Source organism: Humulus lupulus, chromosome X, assembly GCF_963169125.1.
Source record: "Humulus lupulus chromosome X, drHumLupu1.1, whole genome shotgun sequence".
In the NCBI taxonomy this organism is placed as follows: Eukaryota; Viridiplantae; Streptophyta; class Magnoliopsida; order Rosales; family Cannabaceae; genus Humulus; species Humulus lupulus.
This window is the reverse complement of record NC_084802.1, coordinates 18,142,847-18,165,130: the sequence shown is the minus strand read 5'-3', so window position 1 is coordinate 18,165,130 and position 22,284 is coordinate 18,142,847. Positions and strand designations below refer to the sequence as shown.

Sequence of the window (22,284 nt, the reverse complement as noted above, 5' to 3'; positions counted from 1 at the left end):
ACTTAAGCTAATTCCGAGGCTCGGGGTACCAAAAACGTCCCTAAGGGCAAAATGGTCAAATTCCCCAGTATTCCCTCTTAAATTCACGAACTCCAAATATATCCTCACTTATTCATTCCTATTACCCGATAACCCAATTTAATGCTAAATACCTAAAATATCCCTCGACTCGACTCGAGTCGGGTATTGGGTCCCGGTGTGACTTTCCCGCTAACTTGCTCCCTAGGATCGTCTCGTGCCGAGTAACCAAAATAAACCCACACAATAATGTGGTCTCTCACATATATCACATTTATGCATATATATACAATTATGCCCATAACAGGCCAAATTACGAAAGTTGCCCCTTCTAATAAGAAACGGGCCCACATGCATATTTATTCTTAAACATGCATAACTAGTTATCTTACCATATAACTCACATAATCAAAATTAAATATATCAAATAAACATATAATTCCATATATTTCCATCTTGACCCCCTAATCAAGGCCCTAAGCCTTATTAGGTAGTTTTGGGACGTTACAGTTTCCAATGAGTAAGATATCATCTACATAAAGAACCAGGAATACCACTATATGATTTGCCTTCAGTTGGTAAACAAAAGGCTCATCAATATTTTGTTCAAAGCCATAGGTTTTTATTATTTCATCAAACCTAAGATTCCAGGAACGAGAAGCTTGCTTAAGTCCGTAATGGACCTATTCAACTTGCAAACTTTTCCTTCTTGTCCAACTACTTTAAATCATTCTAGCTGATCCATATAAATGACTTCGTCGGGCTTCCCATTAAGAAAAGTTGTCTTGATGTCCATTTTCCTGATCTCATAGTCGAGAGTGGCTGCTATGGATAGGAGGATGCAAATGGACTTGAGCATGGCTACCGGACTAAAATTTTCCTCATAGTCCACACCTTCTCTTTGGGTATAACCCTTTGTCACTAATTGAGCTTTATAATTTTCGATATTTCCATCAATACCTCATTTCTTCTTGTAGATCCACTTGCACCCAATGACCCTAAAGTCACTAGGTGCTTCCACAAGATCCCAGACGGAATTTGAGTACATGGACTTCATTTCCTGTTTCATGGCTTCGAGCCATAGTTCCTTTTCAGGGCTAGCCATTGCCTGTTTGAAAGACAATGTATCATTTTCACTAGTGTCACCAAAAACCATATTGGTTTCACCATCCAAACCATAGCGAACTAGGTTCCTAGAAACCCTCCCACTAGGACGAGGCTTTATGACTGTTTGCTCAGGAACAATGGTACTTTATTCATTTAAATCGACTTGCGTTGGTTGGACATGAAGAGTGGAAATTTCATCATCAACTCGCATTGATGTGAATGGAACATTGGTTGGAGTCAATTCTTCAACCATCTCCTCTAAAACTACTTTGCTCTGTGGTTTGAAGTTTTGGGCATAGTCATTTTCCAGAAAAGTAACATTCATAGAAGTAAACACTTTCTTTTCTAAATGATTATAGAAAAGTCCACCCCAAGTTCCTTTAGGAAAGCCAACAAACATGAAAAAGTTTGAATCGATGCAACCCTCAGGGAATTCATATATTTTTATAGATATAAATAGAAAGTCTATTTTCGATTATACTATCCGTTAAATAAAATAAGAAATAGGTCGTACCCACTAGGAAGCCTATCTCTAACTATCTTCATAACGAACTATGCAGAGACTACGGACCCTCTTCTTGTTTTGTTCCTAGCCGTCTGTTATGAGTCTGGGAAGCCTTGAATCCTAAATAATATGAGGGATCCCTCAAAATAGAGTAATGGCGGGCCGGGCTTCCGCAAGCCCCCCCCCCCCCCCCCCCCCCCTCTTCTCGGTCAAGATAGATGGGAAAGAGCCCAGTTCAGAATAAACCCGCAGTTCCTGATCACTACGAGGAAGAGATCCCCAGAAAGCCTCATGCAGTACCGGCCATGTACTTGGATCCCACTCCCATGAATCAGATAGTGCCATACGTCCCACCACATCCGTTCGATCCTCTGATGGAGAAGATCAGTCGCCTTTAACGGGCAGTTAATAAGTTGAGTGGGGACTAGTATGATGTTTCAGATCTTGAGAATCTCTCCCGCTTCCATACGGTTTTAAGTGGCCAGACTTTAACTCGAGGATCTAGCTTTCCCTCCTTTTTCCTCAAGATGTGGGCGGGACACCCGTAGATTCTATAATGGCGTAAACTAGGTTCACGACCATTCTAGAGTTCTAAAGGTGTTTTAGGGATTGATTTGGAAGGCACGACATTGAGAATGTCGTTTACGGTTTCAATTGCATGTCCCCAGAATGAAGTTGGTAGAGTTGAGTAACTAAGCATGCATATAACCATTTACAATAAAGTTTTGTTCCGACGTTTCGCTACACCATTTTGTTGCGGAGTACCTGGGGCAGTAAGTTGTGATAAAATCCCAAGTTCTGTTAAATGATCTTGGCACTGCATTTCCAAATATTCTCCAACCCTATCAGATTGCAAGATCTTTAACGTTTTACCTAATTGGTTCTGAGCCATAGCTAAGAATTCCTGAACTTTTGAAAATGTTTCTGATTTCTTATGCATTAAGTAAAGACATGAGTATCTTGAGTAATCGTCAATGAAAGTTATGAAATACTCAAAACCACCCCTGACTTGTACATTCAAAGGTCAACAAACATATGAATGAACAAGTCCAAGTGGTTCATTGGCCCTATCACCCTTTGCAGAGAATGGACGCTTGGTCAGTTTGCCTTCTAGACAAGATTCACAAATTGGTAATTCACCTAAGGTGAGTTCCCTCAAAGGTCCGTCCATTGTAAGTCTTTGAATCCTATCATAGCCAATGTGACCTAGTCTCAAACGTCATAAATATGTCATGTTATCGTTATCGATCTTTTGATGTTTATTGGTCCTAAGTTTAGCTACTTTGAATAAATCATTGTTAAGAGAGAGGGGTTCGTTAGGTTTTAGAATATAAACCCATTTTCCAAACATGAAATACACAATTGTGATCCATTGAAAGATATAGATATATTAGATTTTGTGAAAGTCATAACAAATTGTTCTAATTGCAACATGGAAACTGAAATTAAATTGCAACATATTGTTTTAATTGCAACATGGAAACTGAAATTAAGAAATTCATCATTCAAAATTAAAAATTTATTTCTGAACTTCAGGCGAGCTTTTCCTCTAGCTTGAACCACAACAAACACTCCATTCCCAACTCTAAGCTTTAAGCCGCCTTCGCCCACTTCCTCCCACGATTCAAGAAGCAGTAAAGAGTTGCAAACATGGTTAGTAGATCCAAAATCAATAATCCAAATGGATTTATCATTCTCTAAAACACATGTTTCTAAGAAAAATTAACTATAATCATTACCTTTGTTTTTCGCTGCTAGAAACTTGGGGCAATCTTGTTTCCAATGCCCTTTCTCTTTGCAGTGAAAACACTTACCTTTACCTTTCTTGATTTTCTTGTTCTTCCCCTTAGGCATGTGTGTAATTGGTTGTGCACTCGTCTTTATAGCCTTTCCAGGCGTGGGGTTGTTGTTTTGTCCATCTTTCCTCTTGTTTCCTGCTTTCGAAGACGAAGCTTGGTTAGCTTCAGCCTTAGCTGTATCAGCAACAACAATAGCAATTGTCTTATTTTCTCCTCCCTTACTTGGTCCACTCATGGTAGACTCAAAAGTCTGAAGCTCGTTCATGAGTTGCGTCAGACCATAGTTGAGTTTAGTCAACACATAGTTGGTGGTGAATGGCAGGAAAGCTGGAGAGACTGTTAAGGATTGAGTCGACTTAAGTTTCCTCATCTATTATTGCTCCATGAAGTTTAGCTTCCTGAAAGTAGTTTGTCATCTTGATCAGGTGATCACGAACGTGCTAAGACTGTGCCATCTGAGCATTGGCATATTTCTTGGAGGCCTCAAAATGAGTCAGCGCTGACTTGGCACCAAACGTGTCTTGGAGCTGATCCATGGTTTCGTAGGTCGTCTCGACATTTTCCATCTTTGTCTTGAGAGTGTCAACCATACTAGTCAACGTGTAGCATTGCGCCTTGTTGTTAGCCACCTGCCAATGCTTATTCTTATCCCTCACAGACTTGGTAGCTCATTCAGCTGGAACTTCCGGGGATTCCTTAGTCATGACGAACTTGGAGTTGTTATCAGTCTACACAATGTTGATGTTTTGCTTCCATTTAAGGAAGTTTTCTCTAGTGAGTTTCTCCATCGAAAGTTTAAAAAGGATGGGAGTAGACATAGCCTTACTTAAAAATACAAATTATCAATAAAATAGAAATCAATCACATTTGCTCAATAAAACTTCTATTCACACAAATTTCAAGAAATAGCACAACATGTACCATAAATATGTAAGATATGAGAAAAAAATACAAAAAACAATAATATCTCTATTTCTTTAGGTTTTTAACTAATCTATGATATCATTGTTCCGGTTGGCGAGAGTAAAAAATACCACTAGTTAAATAAAGTTGTAAACTTATTTAATAATGGACACCATTATTAACAACCTACTATTCGATCAAAATAAGAAAACAAAATCTCTTATTTTATGAGCTAGACCCACGATTTCGATAATCAATAGATTTAGTCCTAGTAGTTACCGTAGGGGTGAGTCTAGTAGAATTTGACCTATAATTATCTATCTTTCAAAATCTAACATTGTCAAAATAACTAATGAACACCTTCCATAGGGGGATGAATCGAAGTGTCTCAAGGCCCCATGAAGCTATTGACCTTGTTAAACCAACAATGACAATTGAATATAATTCTTAAAATAAGCTTATTATAAAATAAAAAAAAAGTATTATTTTTATTATTTATTTTCGAAAATGAATGACTATGGTTCTCCAAGAAATTATAAGATTTAAATTTTTAAAACCTTAGTCCTATAATCTTCTATTAATTCTAAAGTGTCACATTGAAACAAATTTAATTAAATTAGAATTAATTTATTGCTAATCAATATTTAGGATTAACTAATATAATGAACTTATACAATTAAGTCCAACTCAGGCAAATTGACCTTAACTATTGGGCTTGTATGGAGGAGGGCTGGATCCAGTATGTCGTTCTAACTACTATGGCCCCCATACTTCCATACAAAGTCCAAAAGACACGAATTTAAACATTCGTTTTATTAATTGTTATTAATTTATTAGACCCACTATAGTCATGCAAAGCAAATGTGCATTCACAAGTAGAATCACTCACAAGAGAGGAATTTGAACTTTACATTTTCTAATGGGCCCAAATAAAACCTATCATTTTATGAATATTTTATTTGGAAAAATCCTTATATTAAGGAAACATATGGGTCACTATATGCATCTAAGCCCAATTGCAAAAATACCACATATAGTGCAAACAAACATATTATAATTGGATGAGCTTAATCATGTTACTATATGAGCAAGTCTATAAATTTATACAAAAATACCACAAGCAAAAATACCACAATTATTTTTCTAGAATTTATCAAAAAATTCGAATTCATTATTTTTTTTTTTACAAAAAATAAGTCAATTTAAATGAAATTTATCATCAATTAACAATAGTACAGTTAACAATAGTTAATTTAAATTTTATTTATCAACAATAATCTTTGTTTAGGTTAATTTGAAAAATATTAATTTAATTTAAATAGGATTTATCAACAATTAACCATAGCTAGTTTAAATCCCATTTAAAAAAATATATTTTATTAATTGGTTGAAAAAAAGGTGATATTTTTGAAAATTTAATCAATTTTAAATTTTAAAATCAATATCTTAACTATTTTTCAAAAAAAGATATTGTATTGTTACAATTATAAGTGTTGTGCGCATGCGCACGGGCGCGACTGGTAGCGAGGCAAAAAATTTCAGAAAAAAAATATTTTGTACAATTTTTCAAACAAAAAATGTTTTATAATTAACTTTTACCATGTTTTACACAAAATAAAGTATTTATAAAAATTAATGGCATAGAAAACACATCAAAATAACCTAAAATTGCTAATAATCACATAAAATTCAATATGCTTCATAAAAATATGAAATCCATCCAATTACTCAACACATCAAATAATTCAATTTTTACCATGTTCATGGATGAAAATAAAGATTACCAAAGACTCTAAGGCCAATTGTCGGGAAAACTTATACAAGATCTGGTTTATTTTCATACAAATCTTATATTAAACAAATTAATATAAGAAAACCCTAGAACATGTTTCTAAAATTGAATTCATATAGAGATAATAATAAGAACACTTACATTATTGTGCAGCGGAATGATTGAGTCATTCCTTCAGTTTCTCTAACCCTTGTATCATTTATGTCGCAGAGTATTACCAAGAAACTGAACCGTTCTTCAATTTTCATCACAGCCTTCCAAAGTATCTTTCGAATCACCTAGACTAGGGTGGACAATTCTCAACACATGATATAGATACAAAGAGAAGTATATTGAGGCTTAGAAAAAGACTTATGCTGTAGAGAGAATCTAAAACCTACTAGATCTTCTGATTTTCAGTCAGATAGTCTTTTTTGTCATCTGTTTTCAACTCTCACTTAGCATTCCTGTTATAGAATCAATTAGGTCATTTATTTAATTAAAAATCAATAAAATAATAGCCAATTATTAGCCCTAGGTCAAAATTATCATGGGCTTTAGGCCCGTGAAATTTCTCATTTAATTATAAGCCCATTGGACTTAATATCAAGACTTGTATTATTTTCTATTGATTTAACTAATTAAATAATTATTTAAATCATTTATCAAATTAATTATTTATAATTTGAACCTTTACAGATTTCCCCCAACAACTACAGAGTGCTTGCAGGGATGTACATTTTGTACTAGAAGCAAAAATGCCCGAGCCTTCATCGGCAGAGCTCCTCTACTTCTATAGTTTCCGCAGCACTCCTCAGAAGAAGAGCTCCAAACAAGACGGGTACTATGCCTGGGTGAAATACGCAGCCTTTTCGCTCGACTACAAGACTCTTCACCATAACGAGAATCATTCTCGGGATTACAAGGATGCCTTCTTCTTCACGAACGGCTTCCCGACTCTCAGTAATCCAACCCTGATTCTCGACTTCGCCCAAGTTGGTGAGTATCTTCCCAAATGCATTATCCTTCACCTTATTAGGACTTTTTTGTGTTAGATACTTAGTTAATTACTTTTAAATAGGTCTTTTCCGCCGAACCCACTACGTCTATGTAATTTCCTAACACCCAGGGACCGTTACGTTATGTATTTTAAATAGTGCTAAGCTCGCTAACCGAGTCATTTGACCATAATCGTGTAACTAAATGTGATTAACGATTTAAGGTTAAAAATTTTGGTCAAAGATACAACGTTTCACTAAAACGTTTACTGTATACATTGGGATCCCAAAATGCATTTTAAAGGTTAATTACAATAAAAGAGTTACAACCAACCGACCTAAGCGGCAAAATAAGGTTTAACCCTAGTTCCTCTTTAAACCCTCAGCCACAGTGGTCAAGCAGCCACATATGTACACATCATCACCTAAGCTCTTCAACTTAAGGATGATCCAGGTTTCTTTTACCTTTACCTGCACCACATAGCACCCGTGAGCCGAAGCTCAACAAGAAAACTCAAACATGCTAATAAGCAGACAATAACATGTCACCAAATCATAATAAGCATGGCTAGTAGTAATAACCCTATTCATGCATGCTGACAAGTACAAATAAATGTTTATGAAGTCCTGTGCCCTGAGTAGATGACTAATAAGTCTCTCTGGGGTCCTGCGCCCTAAATAGATGACTAGTAAGTCTCTCTGGGGACCTGCGCCCTGAAAAGATGACTAATAAGTCTCTCTGGGGACCTACGCCTTGAGTATATGACTAATAAGTCTCTCTGGGGTCTTGCGCCCTAAATAGATGACTAATAAGTCTCTATGGGGACCTGCGCCTTGAATAAATGACTAATAAGTCTCTCTGGGGACCTGTACCCTAAGCCATGTAACTTTCCACTCACCTTAGCCTTTTAGCTCTGGCTCTGAGTAACTAGACTTAGGCTAGCCGAGCGTTTTAGTTTTCTTCAACTAATAGGTCGGTCAAGAATTTGATGCTCATGTTGATTAGATCTAATCATTTCGACCTGCAGTCAGAACGCTAATGCTGCTCTTGACTCATAATTCAATTTCATACAACCAGCGCTCAGTAGTATTGTTGATCATGACTGATAAGTCTGAGCTTCCCGACCAGTACTATACACCTTTGTCGTTTCTGACTAATAAGTCAGTGCTTCCTCAATAATGTAATGCAAACAAACATATATCATATGCCAAATATCCAGATATAAAGCATTCAACATGCTTAATTAATAATCACAAGCATAATCATAATTATGCACAAATACAGAGACTTAGGCTCTGATCTATTCCATATTCAACATTTATTTCATGTCGTAGTCTTATGTATCACATGCACCATATGCATCACATACTGGGTGCATTTTTCTTACCTCAGGTTCAAGTGTAAAATAAATAAAGAACGACCGTTGAGAACGATCATGTCCTTAGATCCTTAGCGGTCACCTAATCATAACCAAATAGGAAATCCCATCAATAAAATGAGTAATAAAAGGTTCATGGATTAAAACCCAGCTCCCAGGACCTCGAATCCGACTAAAACAGTCAGTAGAATCGATCTCGAGCCTTGAGATTCAAAAACCCGCACTTAAAACTTGATAAACCCAACCTGGCACAAAGAGGACAGGTGGGTCACGACCTGCCCTCCAAGACAGAGAGCCCCCCTATCTGGGCACCAGGGGCGGGCCGCGACTTGCCTCTGAGGGTTGTGATGCGCCTCCTAAACAGAGCCCATAATACCCTGGGGTTCACTCAAGTCGTGACTTGCATGAACTACGTCGCGACTTGACCCCACGAACCCAGCTCCCCTGCATTTTTCTCAATCTAAACCTTAACCAAAACTCATCAAACCAATCCCAATATCACTATCAATCATTAATACAATTACCACCAATCTAATAACAAAACCCAACCTTTATAACACCCAAAACATAATCAACTACTAAATTCTAAAATCAAAATATCAAGCTTATAAACCATCTCAAAAAAAAAAGGAAAAACCTTAAAGTTCAAGCTGAAAAATCATTACCTCAATCCTAGAATTATCCCTAAGCTTCACTCAAACCAAAACCCAGCTCAAACATCCTCAAATCTTCGAAGGTTCAAGCTTCAAAATCAACCGAGAGAAACCTCTATTTTTGCCCAGCTTATTCCACAGCCTTCCTTGGCTGAGTTTATCTAATGGTCTAAATAACCAAATTGCCCCTAGGGCCATTTAAATTCTTCAAGGCTAAGCAAGGGCATAATTGTCATTTCCCACCTATCCCGTTATTCATAATTAACTTCATCCAATTCCCATTATTCCCAATATCCTCAAATAATTATTAAATCATATCCCATTACCAGCTCATTCCTGGTAATGTACTAAACACCAATTTACCCCTAGGCTTACCCCGAGCCTGATAATTAATCTTGTTATGACCAAATTGCTAACTTGCATACTAGGATCGTCTGATTCCGTATAGCTTAAACATATCCACATGATAATGTGGTCTCACCCATATATCACATACTTGCACATAAATATACAAATACGCCCTTAACAGCCAAAATTACGAAAATACCCTTCTAATAAAAAGTAGGCCCACATGCATGCAATTATCATCATATAATAATATAACTCACATAATCATGCATATAATCACATAATCACATATAAAATCAATTATGGCCCTCCTGGCCCCTTAATCAAGCTCCTAAGTCTTATGAGGAAATTTGGGACGTTACAGTCGAACTCTTCGAGGATCATCTCCAAGCAATTAAGGCTTTTCTCGATCGAGAATTGGACCATAGTGTCCTGGTAACAGAAGCAAACATCATTAGGTTGGGGCTACTCAGCATAGAATAACAAATCAAAAACTTTGAGCTGACCAAGTATCGACAGTCCAAAAAGTCTCGGGAGTTGGCGTCCTATCACATCAGCTACATAGACGGGTTGGCCAAGAAGGCATTATAGAAACGGCTGGCGGAGGAGGCCTGAGAGGCACAAGAGGAATAGGAGCTTGAGGAAGAGCTTCAGGAAGGGATGGAAGCTTTCCACCTTGACTCAAGTAAATCACGTCTCACCCTGACTTACGCTTCCCGAGTAGGTGATATGATAAGTCCCAAGCACGTTTGGACTTCTCCAGCCCTCCTCCATTGTGATCAAATTTCACATTGGCGCTGGACTAAGGAAGAATTCCAAGATTACATAGATTTAATAGACATGTACCTCCACCGCCCGAGAAGGTAGTCAACTTCTCGGGGCTTCGTACCTCTAGACCGAGTGACGTATTTCAACTCGAGCTGGTTTTGCTAATCTGGTACCAACATTAGTTATCAGGTCGGGAATAGGATAATACACCCTCACTATTTGCACCGAGGCTTAACTCACAGTGGGCCTCCAAGTAGCTTATGTTATTGCATTACCCTATTGCGTAGAATGTACGCTAACTGTTTAATTTGTTCTTACAGCTCATATGGGATTGGCAGACATTGCTCGTTTTGAGCTAAGGTTTGTAGTGCCCCCAAGCTCTTCGGCGGGAGAGGGGTCATCGCGTCCTCAGGAGCAGCCCAAACCCTCTGCTCCAGCTAAGAGGCAGAGAGTCTCCAGTCCCCTGTAGAGGTCCCTGCAAATGACTTGCCCCCGGTTGTGGAGATCCCTTCCTCGTCTGGGTTAGACGAGGCGGTTCAAGAGCCAAGGTAGGAGGAGGTCCTAGAACTGGACCAAGGTTCGATTCAAGACTCAGAGCAAGAGGCGGTGTCATCCCAAATCCATCTCCTAGTGTACCCCAAGAAATATGAGGGGGCCTTGCTGGAGTAATACAAGAAGATGCTTCAACACTTTGAAGCAAGGCTGGAGGAGGTTAACAAGGCCCTACACGAGACATTCGAGTCCCTTCACTAACTCAAGCCGCCCCGAGAGAGGCTCATCGTCCCTCTGATTGGTCGGGCTAAGCTGGAGACTTTGTTCTCCACCAAGCTAGGGTAGATCGTCACTCCTTTCATCGCTGAACTCCTTTAGGGGGTCAGCTCCACTATGTGTGAGTTGACCACCCGAAGCTTCTCCCAACTAGGCGACAATAACGAGGCTTCTCTCGTGGCCTCGTGTCGGTATGCCTCTGTCCAAGTAAGTTACTTATTCATGCGCTTGAATTTTACTCAACAAGGCATTATTAGGCTAACACTTTCCTTCTTTTTACTTTTTCGTTTTGCAGTCTGCCTTGGCCTACCAGCGCCTAGGAGACATCATGATGAAGAATTCATTGCACTCCAAAAGTCCCGGGACTAAATTATCTCCCTTAAGGAGAAAATGAAAGGCCCTCGGGAAGAACTTGCCCGGGCCAAGGCTGCCCTTGAAGCCAAGTGAAAACGCTCTAAGGAGCTTGATGAAGCTATCTAGAAGGTCGTTGAGGACATGCAACAGGCCAAAGAGGAGACGAAAGCGGCCATTGAGAGCATGCAGTGATCCCAGGAGGAGGCTAAGAAGGCCACAATTGAGGTTGCCTGAGTGATCTTGGAGAACTCCCTACTTCAGGAGCAGGTTAAGGAGGCCATCGACCGAGTTGAGCTAACTGAGAGAAAGGCCCTCCAGGCCATGGAGTTGAACAGGTCCACTCGGTGTTAGGTGGAGAAGCTTGAAAAAGAAATCGAGACTATCGTTGAGGATGCCTTCTACGTGGTCTGGTATCATTACCAAGACATGAGCTTGGATTTTACTGGGGAGCCCGAGAAGTTTAAACTCATCTTCAACGAGTGCCTCTGAGTGACCTAGGCTGCAGAAGCGGCTCCAGTTACCGAGGCGACCCAAGTGGCTCCAACGGCTGAGGCGACTCTATCTGCCGAGGCCACTCAACCAATTGAGGTGACTTCAGCGGCTGAAACGACCTAGGCAGAGGGTGCCCCGAGTGGAGATCCAATCATTGTATTGGTGGCGGAGTTCCCTGAGGACTAATTGTAATTTTTACACTTAGGCCTGCATGCCACAAACCTATTGGGGTATAGACAAATAATCTCTTGAGCCCCCGAGCATAGTTGTAATTATTGCCCGTTTCAGATTTATGTAGCTTGCCTTGCTTTTTATTTGGTTTGGTTCTATGAATTCACCGTAACTTAAATTGCCACGAGAATAAACACTCCAACCTATCTAACCAATTGGTTCCATAAGTCCAATGTGGCCCGACTGCCACGAGAACAAGAACTCATGTCTGTTTTTAAACAGTTGGTTCTACAAATTCAATGCAACACGAATGCCACGAGAACAAGAACTTAGACCATTTTATACACTTGGTTCTATAAATTCAACGTAACATGAATGTCACGAGAACAAGAACTGGCATCTATTTATACACGGGTGTATCGGGCATGGTATATTGGGCAACAATCCCATTTTCTTGAAGAAACTTTGCAAAAGGGCCAGGTGCTTGTCCAACTTTAGTGTATCTACCATAATATTCTCTACCCCTATCTGATCTCATTATCTTTAGCTTTAACTATCTTAAAGACACCTAACGCTTCGCTTTTGTTATGAAGTAAGTAAATATACATGTAGCTTGAGTAATCATCTATGAAGAAGATGAAGTATTTCTGACCATATGAGTCCATGTCTGGACTACATATGGACACTATGTTTCTTAGACTTGGAGGTATGCTTTCCCTTAATGCAATCCACACAAGTATCAAAGTCAGTAAAATCTAAGGTATTGAGTACCCCATCTTTCACTAACCTTTTAATTCTATCAATGGAGATATGTCTCAATCTTTGGTACCTTAATGTAGAGGAATTCTCATTCATAACACATCTTGTACTGCCATCGTGAACATGGACAATATTATAAGCAATATTATTTTGGAAATTAAGGCAGTAAAGACCATCAGACAAAATGTCATTTCCAACACATTCAAATTTATTACATAAATTAAAAAGATTTGTCTGAAAATGTAAAGGAAAATCCAAAAGGCCAGTCTTGAAACTGAAATCAAGTTTCTAGGGAAATTTGGTACATAAAAGGTCTTTTCTAAATTTAAAATAAAACCACTACTTAAAACTAAATGACACATTCCAATAGTCTCCACATGTGAGCCCTTCTCGTTTCTGGATAAGATGCTTTGCTCACTTCACCCTAGCTTCCTTAGGTTTTGTAAACCCTGCTAGGAATTTGAAATGTGAATTTTTGATCCATAATCAATCCAACATTAGAAATATTAGATTCATAACATGCAAAGGAAATTGGATTGCCTTTGTCATCCATTCATTTCTTGAACTTAGCGCATTCCTTTTTTGCATGTCCCTTCTTTTTGTAGAAAAAACACTTGTTGGAATCCTTCTTAATTTTTCCTCGGGGAGGCACTTTATTTTTCCCCTTGTCTTTCTTGGATGGTTTGCATTTCTTTCCTTGGGTGGCCATATGAACACTTTATCTCACCTTGGGGAGGCACTTTATTTTTCCCCTTGTCCTTCTTGGATGGTTTGCATTTCTTTCCTTGGGTGGCCATGTGAGCACTTTCACCTTGTTCCTATAGGAGCCTTGCTTCTTGAGCACACATGGTTATCAATTCATCGATACTCCATTTATCCTTATGTGTGTTGTAACACCCTATGTCACTATGGCTGCTTCTAGGAATGACGATTGGCCCTTCAAACCAACACGAGTCTTTCTAGCGTGCTTTGTCCTCACTCGCACGCATCCTGGGAAAACTTCCCAGGAGGTTTCCCATTATGAGACTACTCTAGGTCAAGCACACTTAACTTTGGAGTTTTTAAGTGATGGGCTCTCGAAAGAAGATGCATCTTGTTGGCATAGGTAATACCATTAATCCATTTATGTCTTCTTCAGTTGTGTAGTCCCATACCTACACAGTCTTAGAATCATCACACTTGACCTTCCCCAGGCGATGTGGGATTAAACAACTCTTACCCGGTCTTTCCCCCTGCGGATCATAAGATTCTGACAGTCTCAATCACCCCCCCCCCCCCTTAGGGGTCCGACGTCCCCGTCGGCCACAATTTTGGCCGGGTCAAGGCTCTGATACCATTTGTAATGCCCCACATCACTATGGCTGCTTCCTGGAATGACGACTGGCCCTACAAAACAACATGAGTCTTTCCAGGGTGCTTTGTCCTCACTCGCACGCTTCCTGGGAAAACTTCCCAAGATGTCACACATCATGAGACTACTCCAGGTCAAGCACACTTAGCTTTGGAGTTTTCAAGTGATGGGCTACTGAAAAGAAGATGCATCTTGTTGGCAAAGGTAGTACCCATCAACCCAATTAAGCCATCTTCAACTAGGTAGTCCCATACCTACACAGTCTTGGAATCATCACACTTGACCTTCCCTAGGCGATGTGGGATTGCACAGCTTTTACCCAATCTTTCCCCTTGCGGATCACGGGATTCTAACTGTCACAATCACCCCCTTAGGGGTCTGACGTCCACGTCGGCAACACTTCTGGCTGGATCAAGGCTCTAATACAATTTGTAACGCCCCACGTCACTATGGCTGCTTCCTGGAATGATGACTAGCCCTACAAACCAACATGAGTCTTTCCATCCAGCGTGCTTTGTTCTCACTCGCACACTTCCTGGGAAAACTTCCCAAGATGTCACCCATCATGAGACTAATCCAGGTCAAGCACACTTAACTTTGGAGTTTTCAAGTGATGGGCTACTGAAAAGAAGATGCATCTTGTTGGCATATGTAGTACGCATAAATCCATGTACGCCCTCATCAACTGTGCAGTCCCATACCTACACAGTCTTGGAATCATCACACTTGACCTTCCCTAAGCGATGTGGGATTGCATATCTTTTACCCAGTCTTTCCCCCTATGGATCATGGGATTCTGACTTTCACATGTGTTGTAGGAAATTTGAAAGGCCCATATTGAGGTGGAAGATTGTTAAGGATGTAGTGAACCAGGAAAGTTTTAGGAATGACTACATCGAGCTTCTTCAGTTGAGAAGAAATGTCCATCGTCTTTGAGATATGTTCTCTAACTCCTTTGATACCAATGAGCTTTGTTGATGAGAACTAGAAGATGGGGTTGTTGTATAGTGGCTTGTCTGAAGTGTTGAACTACTCATCGATCATTTTGATTAGATCTTTGACTTTCTCAGGTTGCTCCAACGATCCACGCATTCCTATAGGGATCTTGGACATAATGAACATGATGCTGAGATAATTGGATTGCTCCCATTTTTCATATAGTGTGATCTCAGAAGTAGTGCTGGTCGCACTGATTGTAGCAGGTTCGTTCTTCCTTATTGCATAGTCCATGTCAGCCCAGCCTAAATGAAGAAGAACTCGTTCCTTCTAGATTTCGAAATTTTCACCCCTAAGCTCAGGAATTCCGATAAGGATTTCAACGAAACTAAAGGATGATGAAGAAGCTGCATGAATAGGATTACAAATTTAGATTTCTAAAGATTGAGGCTTGATGAACTCATGTTTTACCAATGTATAACATGCTGAAAGATGACATTTTATTAAACAAAAATTTGCTCTAGGCTAAATTTTTAATTTAATTAAATTAGATGTACATTATGATAGATTATTCAAACAAATTATTAAGGTTTGATATTTCTATCTAAATTAAACTTTATGATAAAACTATTAAATTAATTATCATAACTCCTGTGTGGAAATTAAGAAAATTAATTTAATATATTATCATAATTAATTATATAAATATAATAAAATCCATGCGGGGTAAAATTATCATACTTATCTAATCAATCAAAATTTATATCCATTATGTGATCCTTTCAGATTAGTATATAATTTTGTGTAATTAAAGAGGTTGTGGCTACTCCCTAATTATTTAAAATTACATGCTTCACTAGACATTGTGTTTTAGGCTCTATGAAGATCTAAGAACAATTTCGTTATAACATAATAGGCAACCACAAAGAGTAGTGCTCCTAGTGTGGTCATTCGAAGATCATTAAAAATCGTTCTAGATTGAGCATTTGTCTCATTTTCATGCGTTCTTATGTCAACCACAAATTTTTTATGTATTATTTATAATTTTATTCACCATAAATATTTTATGAATATTAATGTGAATATTTTATGAATATAAATGTGTTATATATTATTCAACTTATCTTAATGTTTGAATATAATCTAAATATATCTAGCACAATTATGGAATATAAAACGTATTTATAATTATAAAGCCATACATATAAAATTAAATACAATTATACTAAGAATAAATTTTCCATGAATAATAACAAAATAATCAAACAAATTAGCATAATTACTAATATGTAGGAAAATAAATACAATTACTCCATATATACACTTAATGGCAGAAAAAATCCATGCTAAATAAGACAATAAAATCATTTATTGATGGGAAAATACTATTTTGGCTCCTGTGTTTTGCCCGAATACTCGATTGACCCCCATGTTTTGTTAAATGACAAAATGAATCATCTATTTTGTAAAATGGAACAATAAGATACCTTGGGCCCGATTTTGGTCAAACAAATTTTCAATATGACTAAAATTCCCTCGTATTTTTATTCTTCTATTTTTTTTTAATTCCTTTGATGAATTTTCTTTTTTATAATTAATTAAAACATAAATATTTAAAACCTAAAATTTTTAATCCATGGTTGCCTTTGTGTTTGAACGGAAATATTTTAAAACCTAAAAATAATTAAAAACCATATTTTAATTAAACTCTCAAAAACACATTCTCTCACCACCCACTTTCCTTCTCCTTCAATCCATCCAGCCTAACTTCTTCTTCCATTCTTCTTCTTCTTCTTCTTCTTCTTCTTCTTCTTCTTCTTCTTCTTCTTGTCTACGTCAACGACCTGCAACCTTCCATCCTGGCACCTAAGCTTTGTCCATGGCATGCGTTCCGTCTTGGATCTAGGCTTCATCTTCGTCAGTTGCTTGAGCTTCATCCATAGCTTCGTCCATTGCCTGAGCTTTGTCTTCATCAGTCACATGAGCTTCATCGGTCATCAATCGCGAGGCTTAGATTTGGGCTCGTGTGGGTCATGAAGATTCAGGGACGATGGAGACTATGGCTGGATAGAGATTATGGGTGGATGAAAGAAGGCAGTGACACCACAATTTGGATCTAGGCTCACGGCTTGGGACTTAAGCAGGCAATATCTTGATTTTTTTTGTTACCTTTGATAGATTAAAAGTTTTTTTCAATTTTGTTTGGGTTATTGTAAAAATATAAGTTTTGAACTTTGAAATTTTTGTCAATGTTCAGATTTTAGTTGCGAGATTATCATTTTGGATATTTTGGGTCTATTAGCTGTCATTGTTATTCTTGGTTCTACTATTTTTCAAGCCTTAAATTTTGAATAAAGGGTGTTATATTGATGCTTGAGTCTAGATTATGAACCAAAATATATGTTTCGATTTCATTAAGGGTTTTGAATGTGGTTTTAGTGATGAATTCAAAAGCATGTTTTGCTTTGATTGTGAGTTTTGAATTTGGATTTTGAATATTGGTTTCAAAGATGATCACATTTTATTTTAATTTTTTTGAATTTGGAGTTCACGGTGAACTCAAGAACAATTTGTTATATATATTTTAATTTTAGGTTTTAAATATTTATGTTTTTTATTAATTATAAAAAAAGGAAATTCATTAAAGGAATTAAAAAAATAGAAGAATAAAAAACAAGGTCATTGTAGTCATATTGAAAATTTTTTTTGACCAAATTGGGCTCAGTGTATCATATTGTTCTATTTTACAAAACAGAAAAGGTATGTTTTGTCATTTAACAAAACATATGGGCCAATTGAGTATTCAGGCAAAACATAGGAGCCAAAATAGTATTTTCTCTTTATTAATTTGGTGAATTAATAAAATAATTGCACAAACTTAATAGTAAAACAAAAATATAATTACATTATTAAAATAGCACAATTATTTAATATTGCATGAATAAAATAAATATATCACCAAAATCAAATATGTGCACATTTTAATTAATTTCAAATAACATATAAATTCCCAAAGTTATATGTTTTAATTAAATTGGCAAAAAATCAAAAAAAGAAATTTATTGTCTAAATAAGCATTAAAATTAAGAAAATAAGAAAAATTCAAAAATAAATCAAAAAAGTTAATTTTAGGAATTTTATAATTTTTTCTTCAATTTTTTTAACCTCTCAACACGACATGTCATTTTGCTACAGTTGTGAACGAAACGACCTGTCGTTTCACTTGTCCCTGTCCTCCAATCGGGTCGAAATTGACCCGGTTTCTACATGTGAGTTGAGCGAACCCGGTTTCAAATCTAGTCGGAAAATGCTATTCCGACGACCAAAAAATGAGTTTCAAAACCCAGATCACACACAAATGAGTAGATAAATATATCCATGACATTAGATTGATTAAAAAACAACTAAAAATCCGACTTTAATTTCAAAATTGTTTTTGGCCATAACCAGGTTCTTCAAAATTTGAACGACTTACAGGAGTTTGAAACTCGAGTTTTGAATGAAAAAAATCATTGAAAAATATAAACCTAAAGGTTTCAAATGATGTTTATATTGAAATCGGTCTTGAATAAAAAAACCTAAAGATTAAGGCATTTGAGACATTAATGTAAACTCAAATTTCAAATAAAAAATTAAGGGTTTATAAAGTCATTTTCATGCATTAAAAACATTAGAAAATGTAAACTAAATTGTTTCTAATGCTTATAATAATGAAGATTATGTGCAAAAATATAATTAAATGTTATCAATAATCCACCATAAACATGCAACAGTTGGTCAATATTTGGTATATGTATATATACTATGTAATCATATACCAATAATATAGGTAAAAAAAATCGTGACAAAATATATATCAAGGCAGAGGTAAAAACCTGGCTCTTGATACCAAATGTTAAATTAAAAATTAATCTAGATGCATAACAATCTTAATGCGGAATAAATAGATTGTTATATATAAATTAATTGGATCGAATATGTGTACCTCCATCCATCGCTATTTATAATCTCGATCTATAAGCTTTAGATCTATAAAAGAAAAGAAGAGAAATTAGAACGAGTACACGGGCTTCCAATCTCTCACTAACTCTTTTAGATGGAGTTACTGAAAGATAGAAAATGAGGAGTGAGATTGGGGACCGTTACTCTATATATAAAGAGTGAGACATTCTATCAGAGTCTCTGCTACAGATTGAGATATTCTTTCATTCAGTTGGGAAATACAAAATTAGGTAACAAATAATGTTGACCATTAATTAGAATATTTGTCAATAAATAAAATATTGACTTTGATATATTAAATGAATTTAAATCAATTAGTTATAACATAATTGATTCTATATACCATATAAATAAATATTCTAACAAAGACAAGTCTTCTTGGCAGCAAGAAAATCCATCAGTTGGAGTGTTTAGACCAAATTGGGAGGGGCCCTATCAATTCAAATCCACAATTCGTTTGAGAGTCTATAATTTAGCTCGATTAAATAGCGAATCAGCCCCACGAGCTTGGAATATTGAACATCTTCGATTATATTATCAATAAGTTTGTGAAGCACTTGGTTTGCCAAATAAGTTTTTGGTTTATTTGCATCTTCAAATTTATGTAAGCTCTAACAAATTAAAGGAATTTTTAAATTTCCAATCATTGTTGACTATTTAGTTTTAAATTTTTCTAATAATTATTTATCTTTTGCTCGAGCCCAAACAAAAGTAAACATAGGATTAAATAACCTAATTTAGTTGGGGGCGTATAGGGTATAGCTAGATTATACCACACCTCGAAAAATATTTTGTGTACGGCTTTTTTTATAAAAATTCAGTACATACAATTTGTTTGAACAAGTCGACGATCTATATAACTATTGTCGATTCCATTAAAAAATAATTTCTATTTCATTTTGTTGAAATCTATATTTTTTACATTTCCACACTTAACACATGGGAAACATGTAAAATTTGGGTCTCCCTCATTTTCCAAAAATAATCTTAAGAAGAAATCGACCTCGTTCTTATACTCCACAAATAATTTATTTGTTGACATTTATTTTCTATCCATATCTTCTCTTTTAAACAAATTTTTTTTTAAATATCACTAAAAATTGGACATCACCTCCCCTATATTACTAACTTAATAATCTATCAATATATTTAACTATTCAATCAAACACATGTAAGAAGATCATTCATAATTCTACATAAATTCGAGCTGCACTTCCCATATAATAGTAACATAACCATCTGTCAATAGTACAGGTCAAACAATTCAAACAACACACAATAAGTTTTCTTCCTTATATCACCATAGCACACAATCAAATATCTCAGAACCTATACTTCACTAATACACACATCTCAACCTTCTGTTATCACCAAAACACACAATTTTAATCTTAAAACCTACTTCACTACGGATGAATATTTAAGATATTAAAAATTCCCTAAAATTGGTATAATATTAATAAAACAATTAAGAGAACAAACCTATGAGCCTCTTTAAATTTAGAAAGCAAGTTAATTAACTTTGCAATGCTCAATCCTTACCCCTAAAGAATATAATCAATACCTATATGATTACTATAATTTTTTTTTTTTAAAATAAGGCAATAATTTTGGATTCAAATTAAAATGGCAAAAAAATTTGAAATTACTAAAATAATAATAAAAAAAACTATACAATACATGCCAATATTTTTAATATACTATAATCAATCGAAATTAATAAAAGTCAATATAAATAAATTTATTTTTAGATTTAATAAAAAAATATAAAAATTTACAAAATAAAAATTACAAATAAAGAAAAATTAAACACATTATTATCAACAATAAAAGTGAAAATTATTACAAAAAAATAAATTTAATTATTTAGGATTTATTAAAAATCACAAAAATAAAAAATTTATGAAAAACTATATATATTATTATACTATTACCCCAATAATCTTCAAGAAAATCCTCAATTTCTAATTCTTTTCCAATCCCTAACATAAAACCCCAAAAAACTTTACCTCCTTTTTATTCAAACAAAAATTGTATCATTAATCAAAATAACACACATAAAACTTTATATATTATGGTTTAATTAAAACCCAAGATTCAAAAGTTAAAATCATACCTCAAATTGGATGAAAATGGAAGAAAAAAAAATTAGAGCCAAAATCGCCCTTGCCGGTACTGGAATTCATCTCTAGTCGAGTGAGAGAGACGAGAGGTTGTGTAATAATTAAAAAGGGATTTAGGGCTAACTATTCCCGTCACGCATGGATAGACAGGATATAGTTGTCTCGTCCCCAATGCAAGACACAAAAATGCAATATGCTTTAAAAAAAAATAATGTATTTACTTTTAACGTCCCCTCATTAGAGTTCACGTCTTACTTTGTAGGACAAAAGTCAAAACTTTTCATATCTCCCATTGTAGGACATGAAATGTCCCCTAAGAATTTTTGTAATAACCCGAAAAAAAAAATTATTATTTTTTTATTCTATTTTATTTTATGTAAAATTATTTGTGAATTAATTTTATTTAAGGGTAAAAATAATAATTGGTGAATATTATTTTAATTAAAGAAATGTGAGTTGATCTCTTAGGACCGTAATTTGGGACTCAAATGTGAAATAAATATAAAGTTGAGAAGTATTTATTTTACTAGCTAGATTTGAGTGGAATAATTATAGAAAAACCTTGGAAGAATCTTGGAATTTTAATTTGTGTCACAAGAGAATTTTGCGAAATTTTTTAAAAAATTTTAGTATATGAATTTATGTGTTTGGACCCACATAAAATCATAGAATCATTATAGACTATGATTTTGTGATTTATTCTCTAAGAGTCTATAAAAATTCAAGTGGAATTTTATGAGATTAAAGTCATTATTTTATGTTGAAAAACTTACATAAAATCATAGACATATATTTTAACTAAAGTTGCATTATTTGGGTGCTTAGACCATAGTTTATATTTAATTATTTTAAGCTATGGTTTTAATGCATTATTTTGGATAAAAGGCAAAGAGGGTTTTAGCTGGGCATATAGTCAAGTTAGTAAAAAGTTGAGTCCCTAAAGGGTGGGGATGAGGTACCCTCACATGTGACTTTTCAGCATATGTATTTTATTGTGTTTCTCACGTAAGTTACCACACACACACACTCGGTGGGAAACATATTTTTGAATGTTCATGAGGAGTTATTAGGGGTTGGAT

The 22,284-nt window shown here is 35.7% G+C and overlaps 1 protein-coding gene across 1 annotated transcript in view; it reads left to right on the top strand.

Annotated features, from left to right (window-relative positions):
* Positions 1 to 20,618, top strand: part of LOC133803742 (uncharacterized) — a 30,044-nt gene extending 9,426 nt beyond the window's left edge. Inside the window, exons 2-3 of the mRNA XM_062241857.1 lie at positions 6,803 to 7,102; positions 19,468 to 20,618. Of these exons, the coding sequence (XP_062097841.1) occupies positions 6,803 to 7,102; positions 19,468 to 19,496 (329 nt within the window). The 3' untranslated portion in view covers positions 19,497 to 20,618. The remainder of the gene's footprint in view (positions 1 to 6,802; positions 7,103 to 19,467) is intronic.
* Positions 20,619 to 22,284: the final 1,666 nt, after the last annotated feature.